Genomic DNA, 14,236 nt, shown 5'->3' on the forward strand with positions numbered 1-14,236 from the left:
AATCATCTTTCCATTTCAATAAAATTGCTCGTCTGGCTATCAAAATGGTAAAAGCTAAAATTTTCCAAAATAATATCTGTACTCCAGAACTTAAAAGATGATGAAAGACTTGCTTTCCCTGAAATTTAGGTTAGAGCAAAATGATTAAAGTTTTCAAGCCATCAGGGAACTGAGAGTGTAGATCAATTTTTAAAAAATATTTCCAATGGTTAGGTAGTTGAGAACAAATGCTTATTATCTAAAAATTTAAACCATGCCTTTAAGGTGTCATATTGAGAAGAGTAGAAATTTGAAACTGTCTTCATCTGCAATTGATGGTAGTTCATGTAAAATTGTAGATTTTGTTGTATAATCAAAGAATGGAGGAAAAAGGTCATAGATCAATTGGGATCTCTGAATAATTGCACAGACTTTTAGTGCCAAATAATCTACTCGAGTTTCTAGAACCCCATCTTTGATAATGACTGACCTTTTATATGAATGTGTGCTACAGACAGCGTGATACAGTCTTTACATATTATAAACTGTAAATTATGGAAATCCTTGGCAAAATAATTTTGTTACAGAGCCCTGACTTTATTTATTTGTCTTTTAGGTATCCAGACTATAGACTCTACACAAGCTCTTTTTCTTCCTGTTGGAGCATCAGTCTCCCTGTTGGTCATGTTCTTCTTCTTTGATTCAGTTCAGGTGGTGTTTACAATATGCACTGCAGGTATGATTTTAGAAAAACATGCTTGAAAAGTGTGTTTTTATAGCTTTTTTAATTTTGAGGACTACTGCGTTATGAATGCTACATTTGATGTGTTATTCTTGTTAGAAGTCAATCTTGCAAAAGAAAGTGTCATGTGTAGATAACAGTGCTGCCAACAACCTAAATCATTTTGATGTGAACTCTGTTATTTGTGGGTCACAAAGCAACTTTTATTTCTTTGATAGATAAAGCTGTTTCAAAATTACTGGATGAAATTTGAAAAGCACAGCTAAATTTTAAGCAAGACGGTATTTATGTTCTACAAATGGTGTAATGTGAATTACATTGATTCCCTCTCATTTCTTGGGTTGTGATTGATTTGTTGGTTCTGCTGTACAAAATCATTGTATTGGTAGGCACAAACCCCAGGAGAAGCTAAGAGGGAGCCAGGAGATCCTGACATGGAGGTGACGAAACAAATGAGTTTAGGGAATGTGTTGAAAAAGAATTAGCCTTGGCAATTGAAGGTATGGCTTTCAGATATGATAAGGTAACAACAAGGTTGCTGGAATCTATCTCCGAGCAGATCTGGCAATGCAGCAAATTTATACTTGATCCGAGTTGAAAGGGATTTTGAACTTGTTTGGTCAGGAGAGAGAAGAAGACACCATTTTAATTTGCCTGTAAATATTTTTCATCACCTGCAAAAATGAAATGAAATTTCTGAGAATTATTTTCCGAAACCTTTCGTTTGCTAAGGAAATAGCACGCAATTACAAGGTTGCCTCGGTGGAAAGCAGCAGATACGATGACTGTGTGCAGAAATGATATGGCCCATTTTCTTTTCCCTTTGGTATAGTCATGATGAGATCATGACAAAAGTCCTTAATTTTATACTGAACGGTGAATAAAACGAGAACATTTTCCAACTTGTAACTTCTGAAGACACTCAAGGTGCATACTACTTTAAAGCTGCACAATTTGAAAGATGTAATATTTAATAAAGTACAGGAAAGAAATTGACAAAGAACTCACCCAAAAATAAGCCATCCAAGTTCCCAACTCCACCTATGAAGAAAGCTGGATTGAGCAAATGTTAATGTGATGTGAAAAGAAACAAAAAAGCAGACTAAAATATAAACAAAGCAAGTGTGCATCACTTCAGAACAGAGACCTAGAGATAATCTTTAGGATCATTACAATAACACCATCACAAAGAAAGGGAGGACTTGATTGTTTTTAAACAATGGTCAAAGAAAGTTTTAATTTCTTGCACTCTTAACAGAACAGTATCAAGAAATATCAAAGTAATTTGTGGGGGGAGGGGATGGAAATAGACATACAAATGTGCTTAATTTCGGAAAAATTGGATATTATTTTCTACGATAATCCTGTTACAAATGTATTAAAAATTTCTTCCATATTTTATGTATTGCTTGCCCCTTTTTAAAGTACCTTTTCACATTTTATTTCATCTTTTCTAAATTTGAATGAGTTCATTTCTAAATCCAGTTGACTCTGCCATCCCTTTTGGATTTATCACTTGTTAATTTAAAAAGTGGAAAATGTGACATTAGAGTATCAGTTATCAGTGGTACAAAACAAACAAAAAGAACAGATTGTATTTTTGTAGTACCAATTTCAAGATAGAATTTTTTTTCAATTTGCTTTGCATGAGCCAAAGTAGAAATATTTGTATAGAATAACAAGTAAAGATCCATGGGGGATATTTTTACACATTGAATTTTGTGCTCATTGTTGGGCAATATCAAGAGGAGTGCTTACAGTTTCTGAAATGGATTGTGACAGACATTGCTTATTTCTTTGTTAGTAAGTTAGGAATAGATATTTGTCTTACACTGTTGGATTTCATGGCATTTAGAAATTATTAAGTTTTGAACATATTAGTTGAAATTCAAATTGCTGCAGTAAGATAAGAAGTTGAGATAAGAAAACCAGTCGGTTTTAAGTTAATGACTGATAACTATTGTATGTAAATCTTGGATTTTTTTTTAAACAGAGTTTGTCAAAAATTAGTAGTATTTTTGTCATTTGATCACAACCAAAATATTCTGACAAATGTTTTAGGGTTATGAGCTATTTTCGCTCCCTTAGAAACTCCCTACCTACACCTGTGCCAAAATTCATTGAGTCTTAAGATCATTAGATCTGTATGGAAGGGAGGGCAATAGAGATGGTAGATTATGAGGGATAGGGGAAGAAAGAGAACTGGAGGTGGGAGAGAACAGGGAAAATGGCTTGTGTGAGCTGAAAAGATTGGAAGAGTCTAAAATGGTCAAATTGAGACTGGGCCAAGACCCGTTTATCTGCCCCCTCATTTGTCCTTGCTTTAACTATTTCATCCAAAAAGCCATTGTTTAAGATCAACAACAATTATACTTAAGCATTTTGATAATGGTGAGGCAAGGAGGTTAGGTTGGAGGAATGTGCAGATTTGATGGTGATAAGAACTGGCAGAGGTAACAAAGAAAGGGCATATCCAAAGAGGGATTAGAATACAATTGGAGGTAACATGGCAATGATATATTTTCATTTTAAAGCATGCAAAATGTGATGCGTTATTTAAACTTCTATTCACCTACAATTAAATTGTTTATATGTGATTATAGGGCTGGATTAATCTTTAAATTTCAAGTGAACTCTATTCCAGTTATGAGCTTCTTTCTTTGCAACATGCTTTTGTTCATCTTAAACCACAGAGAATATTTGACAGTATGTGAACAAATAATCCTTGTTTTTCAGTACTGCAGATGTCTGTTCTATACTTTAAAGAGAAGTAATCTAAATATCTATCAAACTATATTTAGACATAGCAAATCATGTTCTGTACTTGTCACTGGTATATAAACAAAATTTTAAAGGTTAAGATACCTGTCCAAATTATTCACTGTTTGATTTACCTTGACTGTTTTTATTAAACTCTAACTTCAAACGTTATGTTTGTTCTGGATCAGCACCTACCCATTATTTTTAACTGGAGCCATCATAGGTAAACATGAAAATTGATTTGGCCTCTAATATCGGTAATGCCTTGGTTCAAGTTTCATTTAAAAGCCAACAATAAATGCACTCCATGGTATCATTCTCATATATTGGCTAGTGCTTGTTGACTCGGTGAAGAAATAAATGCCTGGTGATTTGCGTTTCATGGTTTAACCAAATTAACATTGTTTTCAAAGGAATAATGTTTGAGGCAGATAAGGCATTTTCATTGTCACCTATAAGTACTACCATTAACTATAGTCTTTGAGTTATGGAATAACTTTTTTATTCAAATTAAAATGCAAAAGAATTTTATTATCTTAGTATTATTATACTGATTTTAAAAAAATAATTATTTTATGCTCTGAAAATCAAGCAAGAAAAAGTGCTTTAAAACCTGCTCCTCTTTATATCTTTCCTCGCACAAATTCATACCAACTCTATGAATGTTAGAGAAATCGGAAATTCTATTGTAGTGGAATAACATGCTGCAAAAGATTGTAATACAGATGGAGCGTAGTTTAGAACAAAGAATTTGTCAACTTTCAGTGAGTTGATTAGCTTCTCCTCTCCACAATCCGCAAAACATATGGGAAAAAACATGCAAGGAATGTTTTTCTTCAGAGAATCAATTTGCATCATGGTAGAGAATCAATTATTGAAAGATGTTTTGTAACTATTGCATTTGCACACTGTGCAACTAGGGCACTCAGTTCATTGTAGTTAACAAGCATAATTCACACAGAGTCAAATTAATTTGTTCACAATGTGCGATTTTTGTGTATTTAACAAAATAAAAGCCAAGTTTTCCATCCATTGACAGATTGCCTGTGCTTGCTGTTGTCCAAAACATTAAATCTGCTTTTAATCTGGGATTACCACAATAATGTCCTTCCTGAAGGGATCCATAAACTTCAGCAAAAAGACCCTGCTAGTATCACTCCAATGCATATGACATGGAGAAGGAAATTTTTTTTTAAAAAAACTTAAAACCACAAATTTGGTGGAAATGAATGCTTTTGGGCTTTGCTGGTTGTCAAAAGCATGTCTCTGACTCTGTCAAAAACAATTTAAAAAAAAAACTATTAGAGGTTTAAATATCATTATCATCAAATCTGTACTCCATTAAAAAAAATGTAAATGTTCATATTCTGTCATTGTTTTGGGGTGATGGAAATTATTCTTATGGCGTCTTGGCATGATCCAACATGTAAACAGACCCTTTGGCCACTTGGTCCATTAACTACCCATTTTCACTGTTCCTATATTAATACAATTTTTAAATATTCTGCCTATATCCTATCAACTGACTCCACATTCTCACACCCACCGAGACCCTAGAGCACACATGTCAAACTCTGGCCCGCGGGCCAAATTTGGCCCGCGATATAATTATATTTGGCCCGCAAGATCATATTAAATATATATTAGAGTTGGCCCGCTGGCCGCCGCGCCAGTATAGCGCATGCACACTGAAGGTGAAAATGAAGACGCCGGAGGTGTGGAGGTATCTCAGAGTCCCACCTGCCCGGCTCCCGGACACACAGACGCGGCTGGAGTTGGGGACCATCCTCACTGGGTCTGCGCTTCAGCGGCGACGCCGGACCGAACGTCTCGTTGGCGATGCCTTCCCCCTCGCTCCGTGCGCAGCGGACCCTGCCTCCCGCTCATTTTGTTGGAGACGAGCCCGGCGGCGTGAGATCGCAGTTTAATCCCTCTCCAACCATGGGAGGGGGGTGGGAGCAACGTGCTCTTCTCAGCCAATTCCTCCACCGCCCCGGACGCCGGCGTTTCAACGGGGGGTTCGGGTGCCTTCGTCAGGCGACCGACCTGTTGGTACAAACTCCACACAGACAGCACCTGAACTCGGGTGAATGTGGAGCTGCGACCCCACATTCCACATCAGGACTGTGTGTAAGATTGGGAGCAGTGAGACGGAAGCTTATTTTGTTCCTGTGATTTAAACCTTTCTTGGGGTGGGTGGGGTGGGGGGGGGGTCCTTCTCTGACCACTTGCCTAACAATTAACCTAATCAGATGTGGAGTTACCACAATACAACAGTTCTCAACCTTTTTCTTTCCACTCGCGTCCCTGTGCCATTGGTGCTCTGTGATTAGTAAAGGATTGCTTAAGGTGGTCTGTGGGTGGGAAGAAAAAGTTTGAAGACCACTGCTTTAATCATCCCTCATTGACTCGTCATGTGCACGGTTTCAGACGCTAAAGGAAATGGGCCAATGACAATGAAAGAGTTTATCCAAAACTATTATTAAACATTTATTTTAATAAGAAAAAGTTTAACATTACATATGTTGAAAGAAGAGAAAACATGCAGATGTTGTTGAAAATTTTCAATAAATATTTAGTTCGGCCCTCGACTTAGTCCAAGTTTTTAATTTTGGCCCTCCGTGAATTTGAGTTTGACATCCCTGCCCTAGAGGGTGATTTACAGTATCCATTTAACCTATCCACCATGTGGTCACTGGGAGAATGTGCAAACTCAACACAGCATAAAAGGTCAGGATTGAATCTCTGACGCTGAGTGAGAGTGATTGTACTAGCTTTGGCATTGTACTGGTCCTCACTTTTTCTAAAATTTCTCATCAACCTAAAATTACTGATCTGTCTCCTTGAAAGATGGATTGCTGAAAATATTCAGGTTTCCATATGTATTCGGCTACCATGAATTCCTAAAATAAATTATACAACTCTCACAATTTCCTGATCTCTTTATGTTATATCTAGTACTGATCTACATCACCATACGGCTCATTGGTAGGTAGTGGGATGGATGTGAGTGGTTTGAGGTTGGAATTTCCCTTTACATTTTAAAGATTTATTGTACTAATAATTAATAGTTTAAAAACCAATTGCAAAGAACAAAAGAATTGGCATGATTTTGCTACTGACTTTTGGTTCCTTCTGATGAATTTCCTTTCTGCATGATCAATGTAGTTCCTTCTAAATCCTGAAAAGGTGGGATCCTTAATGTTTACAGTACATGTAATGCTTTGGTGGCAAGATGTAATGAATTGAGCATTAATCATTTGGTGGGTATAAGAATTTAATAATCAATGAAAGATTTCCTTGTATAATCAATGAACTGTTTTTGAATATTGGTTTTCTCTTGTGTTCATTGCAGGAACTAGTGTTGTGGTTTTACAGAAATTATTGGGACATGGAGTAATAATTTGTGTATAGTATAATATGTTAATATCCACATTTAATTTAGAGGATCCTTTGTACATAAGGAGGTAAAGGTATTTGCTTACAATTTTAATAAAATTGTTTGATTTTTGTACTTGCATCTCCCTTGATAGTTCTATTGAATGGGGCAAACCTCAAGTTCTGAGTGAATACTGGTAATCTGAGTTGAGTTTGAAGTTCTGTGAGGTGATAATATTCTCACAATAGGTTCTTTTTCTTTCAGTTCTTGCAACAATAGCATTTGCCTTTCTACTGCTTCCAATGTGCCAATATTTAACAAGAGCCTGCTCATCTCAAAACAAGTAAGAATTTATAATCCCATGTGTTCAAAGTGAACTTGTGCCACTTCCATGATTTTAGTTTTCTTTTTCCTTTTTTTAACGGTCAGAGAATGATTTAAACTGTCTTTTAACATTCATAAATTCTCTTGATTATTTACCTCCAAGGTTAGTTTTTAAGTCCAGCATTGAAACTGCTTATACAAAATGTTTAGCTAACTGAGCTTGTCTAAAATTCTATCGTTGAGACCAATTTAAAATGTTTCACTCAGCCACAGCTGGAATGCTTTTTGGTAATATGTTATCATTTTGGTGATTAAGTGTTAAAGTTTCTCTATAAATGAGTTATTCATCCTGGAATGTACTCGTCAAATTTATTATTCCGTGAAAACTGTAAGTTGCCTTTACTTCTGAAAATATTACTTTTATAAATAATTTACTGCAAAGATAATGTGGTGCATGCTGAACTTAGAAGCAACCTTTTGCCCTTTTTCTTTTAACCATCTTGGCAGCATCTTTATTGTATTCCTGTTCATGTGCTTGACAGCTTCCCTCAACTGCCCCAATTGTATTGACCTCAGCTACCCTTTCCGCTAAAGACCTCTGCGTTCTTGCCATTTTTTTCTTTACCTGACACAGTGGCCATTCATGTCCATGTCCTAAACATACTTAAAATTCGGTTAGATAAATTTTTACATGATATGTTTAATGAGGCAGCCTCAACCACTTCCCTGGATAGAGAATTCCAAACATTCACTACTCTCTGGGAAAAACTATTTTTCCTCATCTCTGTCCTAAATTTACTCCCCCGAATCTTGAGACTGTGTCCTTTCGTTTTAGTTTCCCCGGCCAGCTCAAAAAACCATCCTACATCTATCCTATCCATACCCTTCATAATTCTTTATGTTTCTATAAGATCTCCTCTCATTCTTCTGAACTCCAGCGAATACAATCCAAGACGATTTAATCTTTCATCATAAGTCAACCCCTTCATTCCAGGGATCAACCTAGTATAAACCTCCTCTGGACCGTCTCCAAAGCCAGTATATCCTTCCTCAAATATGGAGACCAGAACTGGACACAGTACTCCAGGTGCGGTCTCACCAGAACCTTATACGGTTGCAACATTACCTCTCTACTCCTGAATTCAATTCCTCGAGCAATGAAGGCCAACATTCCATTTGCCTTCTTAATAACCTGCTGCACCTGCAACCTAACTTTTTGCGATTCATGCACAAGCACTCCCAAGTCCCTCTGCACAACAGCATGCTGTAGTTCTTCACCCTTTAAATAATATTCAGCTGTCTGCTATCTCTCTACAGATTTGCTCCTCCAATTCTAGTTGACTATTGGATGTTTATAATACAACTCCATGAGTGTGGTCATACTGTTTCCGTTCCTCAGCTCCACCCATATAGCCTCAGTAAATGAGCCCTCTGGTCTGTCCTGCCTGAGCACAGCTGTGATATTTTCCTTGAAGAGCAATGCCATTCCTCCCCCTTTAACCTCCCCCCTCACCCTATCACATTTGAAGCAATGAAAGCCCGGAACACTGAGCTGCCAATCTTGACCCTCCTGCAACCAAGTTTCACTAATGGTCACAATGAACCTACGAGGGAGCGATGAGTCTTCATTCCCCGCTATCTCTGGGTCCGCACCAGGAGCAGATCTGCCATTACAGCAGCTCTGGTAGCTCTGCCATTCCGCTTACAACATTAGTGAAAAATGTAGGCAAAACAGCATAAAATGTAAAGGCCTTTCATTATATAACCCTTTACATGGCTGAAATTCTGCTATAATAATTGGAGACAGAAAGATCAGCTGATTTGCACACATCTGAATCCAACAAGCAACAATGTGATATTAGGATGCAGGAGAGGCTATAGGGAAGAGTGGTAGGAGAATGGGGTGGAGGGGAAGAGGAGTCAAAATACTGAATGGAGCCATGGGCAAAAGGCCAGAGATAAGAGAGAACAGAGACATAGACAAATATGTACACACATCATTGAATGCAATGCAGTGCAAGAAATCTTTTTACCTTCTTGTTTGTTGTTGTTTAAACATTATTGTAAGTGTTTTGCTGTTGGTACTGGGTTGTTTTTTAAAAAATAGCCTGTTCTCCGAAATGTTTATCTGAAATAGACCCAGTTCCGACCATTTTGGATAATTGGAGTTGTATATTAAGAACAAAAAGATAATAAGGAACAAAATTAGTCCCCTTGAAGATCAGAGTGGTCGGCTTTGTATGGAGCCAAAAGAGATGGGGGCGATCTTGAATGTTTTTTTGATCAGTGTTTATTCAGGAAACTCCCACAGTCATAGGAAATAAGGAAAACCTGCAGTGAGGCCATAGAACCTATTCAGATTAAAGAAGAGGAATTGTTTGCTGTCTTAAAGCAAATAAGGGTGGATAAATCTCCAGGACCTGCATATACTTTTAGGGGTCATAGTGAATAAAGAATATCAAGATTTATATAGTTTAAATTATATACCATTGTTGAATAAGATTAAAGTTGATTTACATAGATGGAAAGATTTACCATTAACTTTAATTGGATGAGTTAATTGCATTAAAATTTATATATACATATATATATATATATATATATATATATATATCTTCTTATACAATACCTCTTTCAGTCCATTCCAAGTGTAGTATCGATGAAATTCTTTAAGGAATTAAATAAAGTAAATCGTTTGTTTTTGTGGAAAGGTAAATTGTCAAGGGTCTCTATGCAAAAATTAACATGGCGATATGAATTAGGTGGACTTCAATTACCACATTTTCAAAATTATTTTGAGGTGGCACAATTAAAATTTATTAATAGGTTGTTTGATATTGATCAACCACCTATGTGGGCAAAGATTGAATTGGACCAGATTTTTGAAAATAAAATATACCAATTTATTTATAAATGGAATCCTTTTTTATTGTAAAAGTATAAATTGCCAGTATTGAGACATTTAATGGATATTTGATATAAGTGGGACCAGATTATAGGATCAAAAGGTAAAATTTCAGATAAACCGCCATTATATCAGAATAAATTAATTCATTTTTCTTTAAATAATCCTTATATGAAAGATTGGGAAATTAAAGGTGGAAAATTGGTGAAAGATTGTTTTGAAGTCGGCAGGTTTCTTTCTTTTAATAGATTTCAAGAGAAGTTTGGTATTTCATCAAATTTTTTTGCTTATTATCAAGTTTGAGATATATTTTTAGAAAACTTTGGATGAGAATGGATGTTACCAGGTCAAATGAAATTTGAGATGTTAATTGCTGATAAAGGAAAGAAAGGGTTTATTTTGGAAATGTACATGTTATTGCAAGAAAAGATGGACAAGATTAATGTGTATAAAACGAAGGTGAGGTAGGAGAAGGATTTGGATATTGCTCTGTCTTGGGAAGAATGGTCAGATATGTGTGTTGACAGTCACGAAATTACTTAGTGTGATATATGGTTAATTATAATTTTATACATCAATTGTATTTAACTCCTGAAAAGTTGAAGGAATATGGTTTTAGTTCATCAGATTTGTGTTTTAGATGTGGGGAGCAGATACATACTTTTTTGCATTCTGTTTGGGTATGTGGAAAAGTTGAACCTTTTTGGGAAAAAGTTATAAAGTTTTTGAGAGATTTATTTAAAGTGGATCTGCAATTGGACCTGATGATGTGTTTATTGGATTATATGAATACATTAACGACAGGGTTGCGCATGGATAAACCACAGCTAGCATTTATATGATTAGGGTTAGCTATAACAAGAAAATGTATAGCTATTACATGGAAAAATTATGTAGAATTAAATATACAAAGATGGCATAGTGAATTGCAATCGTGTTTGTATTTGGGAAAAGAAACTTATAATTCGTGAAATAATTATCTTTTTTTTGTTGAGATGTGGAGTTTATATTTAGAACATATAGGTATGGATGGTAAGTAAATGATATGTAAAGAGTTGGTGCACCAAACAGTTAACATTAAATACCCGGAAAAACGTTTTTTTGGCTCCGAAGTGGGGTGGGTGGGATGGGATAGTTTAGGTGGGAATTGGTGGGGGTGGGGGGGGGGGTACGGGGTTTCTTTTTTTATGTTTAATGTTTTGTAAAATCTTTAAATAAAATTTTCAAAAAAAATAACAGGTTAGGACTTTATTCCCTGAAGCGTAAAAGAATGAGGGGAGGTAGATGGAGTAAATGTTGGTGGGCTTTTTCCACTCAGGATAGGTGAGATACAAACTAGTGGACATGGATTAAGGGTGAAATAAAAGATTAGGGGGAACATGAGGGGAAACTTCTTCACAGAGAGTGGTGGAACTGCAAGCTGAAGTGGTGGATGCGGGGTCAATTTTAACATTTAAGAAGAATTTGGCAGGTACATGGTTGGGAGAGGTATAGAGGGCTATGGACTGGGTGCAGGTCAGTGGAAAAGGTAGAAAAAAGTTCAGCACAGACTAGAAGGACTGAAGGGGCCTATTTCAGTGCTGTAATGTTCTATGGGTCCCACCGCCCATTCTAATGCCAACGGCTCTGTACCAGTTTTAAACAATCTTCTAAGGGAGTCAATCGTGTTTTTATTGTAAATCTTTCAACAATGGAGTCTGTGCTAAAGATGGTGACACCTCTATGTGACAGCAGCCTTGAGGGATTGCAGACCCCGGGGGAACAGCAGACAAACACAGGGAGCCAGAAATGGGGAGAAGTGCCTCCTGTTGAGAAGGAGAAGCATAGCAGATAACTCTACAGGATGGTGACCATCCATGGCAGCAGCCCAGCACGGGTTCAATGGCTGAAGGACTCACACATGCTGCTGGAGACTGGCACAATGGGAACCAGGTGCCAGAACCAGGATTCGAGAGGGTGCTGAGGACAAGAAGGGTTTCCAAAGGGTCTCAGGTACTCAAGATTTCCTGATCATATCAGTTTGGGTCTGGAACTCCGGTTGCCAATGGATAGAACAGGGAATTGTGCAGCTGCGGTGGCTGCAGGAGCCCTGGGTATGGATCCACGGACGCTCAGTGACCCTGAAGGGACTTTCTTTTGCTTCTCTTCCTCCTGCTATGAGGGATGATGGGCAATACTAGTGGCAACTCTTTGTCTACCTTGTGGCAGATGAAAGGAAATTTGTGGGGAGGATTTGGACTGCAATCTTTAATATTGAATGTTCTGTCTTTCTGGAAGTAACTTTGATGTCTGGTGTTCCTTTTTTAAGTTATTGTTTAGTACATTTTTCAGATAATCATATTAAAGCAGCATAAAATTAACAGTCTGTCTTCACCTTTATATGTGCTTCACAGCCATGTGCCACTCTGCCTTTACTTTTGCGCTGGGAAATTTGAACTGTGCTGTGTTATGTTCTGTATTCATAGCAGACCTCCAAAAGTACACAAGGCCAAAGTCATGTTTAAATTAATAAATAAAACTATATCTCTCTCTCTGTCTCAGAACAATAGTAAACTCAGATTTTTGTGACTTGACTATCTAGTTGTGATAAAGGATTGGATTTGTCTGCTTGATTTATCACCCCTCTTCATGCAGAGTGGTTCCAGCTACATGGGGGGGGGGATCATGGGTAAGGAAGACAGCCATTGCTATTGAGCCAGCCGCCACCTGCTTCTCTCCCACTGGGTACTGGGAGCGGGGACAGGGGCAATGGGGACCAGAAATGCAACTTCCTGATATGAATCACTATAAGGCACTGCAGTAAATCTGCCATTCTGCACCCTTCAGTTTTGAGTTGCTATAGAAATTCTATAAGTTATAATGAACCTCCATACCTCAGGACACACACACACACACACACACACACACACACACACACACTCTTCATTTAACATTTCATTTATTATGTAAATTATTCAGTAAGCATCTATTTGCATGTTTGTCTGTTACCAACGATGTCACAAATCACATCTTTCACTAAGCACAGGACTTGCACACCAAGTTTAAACTCTGACGTACAATATTAGTTTCATGTTGAGCATGAGAAGTATGCAACACTGGTATGTAGAGCAGTGCAGTACTCTGGGGCCTCTCATGATCAACTTGGAATCTATTTATCCTGCTCATAATAATTGCATGTTGATCTCTTGGAATCTACTAGTGAGCCCTGTTATTCAAGATTTGCGCAGATTCCTTGGACTTGTTGCCTTGGACCCCTGTAGAAGATGTGCTTTTGGAGACAGTGGTTCCTTATTCTGATGACATATCCAGTCCACCAAAGTGAAGCTTGCATAACCTTTTCTACAGTGCCCAAGCTGCCATTGTGCAGTCAGTAGAGACCAACTCTCAAGTGACAAGGTGCTGGGAATGCTTCATTTAAATCTACTGTTCAGCCTGGCAATTGATGTCATGTTGATTTAGGACTCTTGTTGAGGTGACAAAAGGCAAAGGAGGAAAAACCCAACACCCAACCCCAACCAACCAATTTTCCCCTGCAGCCGCTGCAACCATGTCTGCCTGTCCCGCATCGGACTTGTCAGCCACAAACGAGCCTGCAGCTGACGTGGACTTTTACCCCCTCCTTAAATCTTCGTCCGCGAAGCCAAGCCAAAGAGAACCTAGTTTTATTGCATTTGGGAGCACTTTCCTCATCCGGAAGAGGGATCAGTAAAGATGGTCCTGACAAGGTACTTCAGCTCGTCCATGTTTTTCAACAGGGTTTTGAGTCTGTCTCTGAATAGAGATAAATGCTGCGGGTGCATTGGAATAGGATGCAGATTGAAAGCCTTGCCAAGAGAGGCAAAAGAAATCATGAGGAAAAAGAAATGGAAAAGACTCTCATCAGTGAGATGAAGATCATTATTTATGTAGGCTGTCCGGGTGGAAAAATCTGCAAACCATTTCTTGATGAAATTCATCTTAGAACTAAGTTTTCAAAGATCCAAGAAAGAACCATCAAAGTTGGTGGCAGAACATGTGGCATGTTGAGCCCTAAGCAAAGGCTGAATCGCACAGGGGTACTTGTGTAGGCTTCACGTGTCTGAAAATTTCAAATGCATTAAAAGAGTCACTTTTCAAAGAACTCCTGTAGCTAGTTTACTGGGAAGTT

The 14,236-nt window shown here is 37.6% G+C and overlaps 1 protein-coding gene across 2 annotated transcripts in view; it reads left to right on the top strand.

The window, feature by feature from the left end:
• sppl3 (signal peptide peptidase 3) overlaps positions 1-14,236 on the top strand; it is a 176,331-nt gene that overhangs the window by 95,553 nt on the left and 66,542 nt on the right. For both annotated transcript variants that reach the window (XM_069932938.1, XM_069932936.1), the window contains 2 exons: positions 596-715; positions 7,125-7,203. In XM_069932938.1, coding sequence (XP_069789039.1) covers positions 596-715; positions 7,125-7,203 — 199 coding nt within the window. The remainder of the gene's footprint in view (positions 1-595; positions 716-7,124; positions 7,204-14,236) is intronic.

Source organism: Narcine bancroftii, chromosome 4 (genome assembly GCF_036971445.1).
Source record: "Narcine bancroftii isolate sNarBan1 chromosome 4, sNarBan1.hap1, whole genome shotgun sequence".
NCBI classification, from domain to species: domain Eukaryota; kingdom Metazoa; phylum Chordata; class Chondrichthyes; order Torpediniformes; family Narcinidae; genus Narcine; species Narcine bancroftii.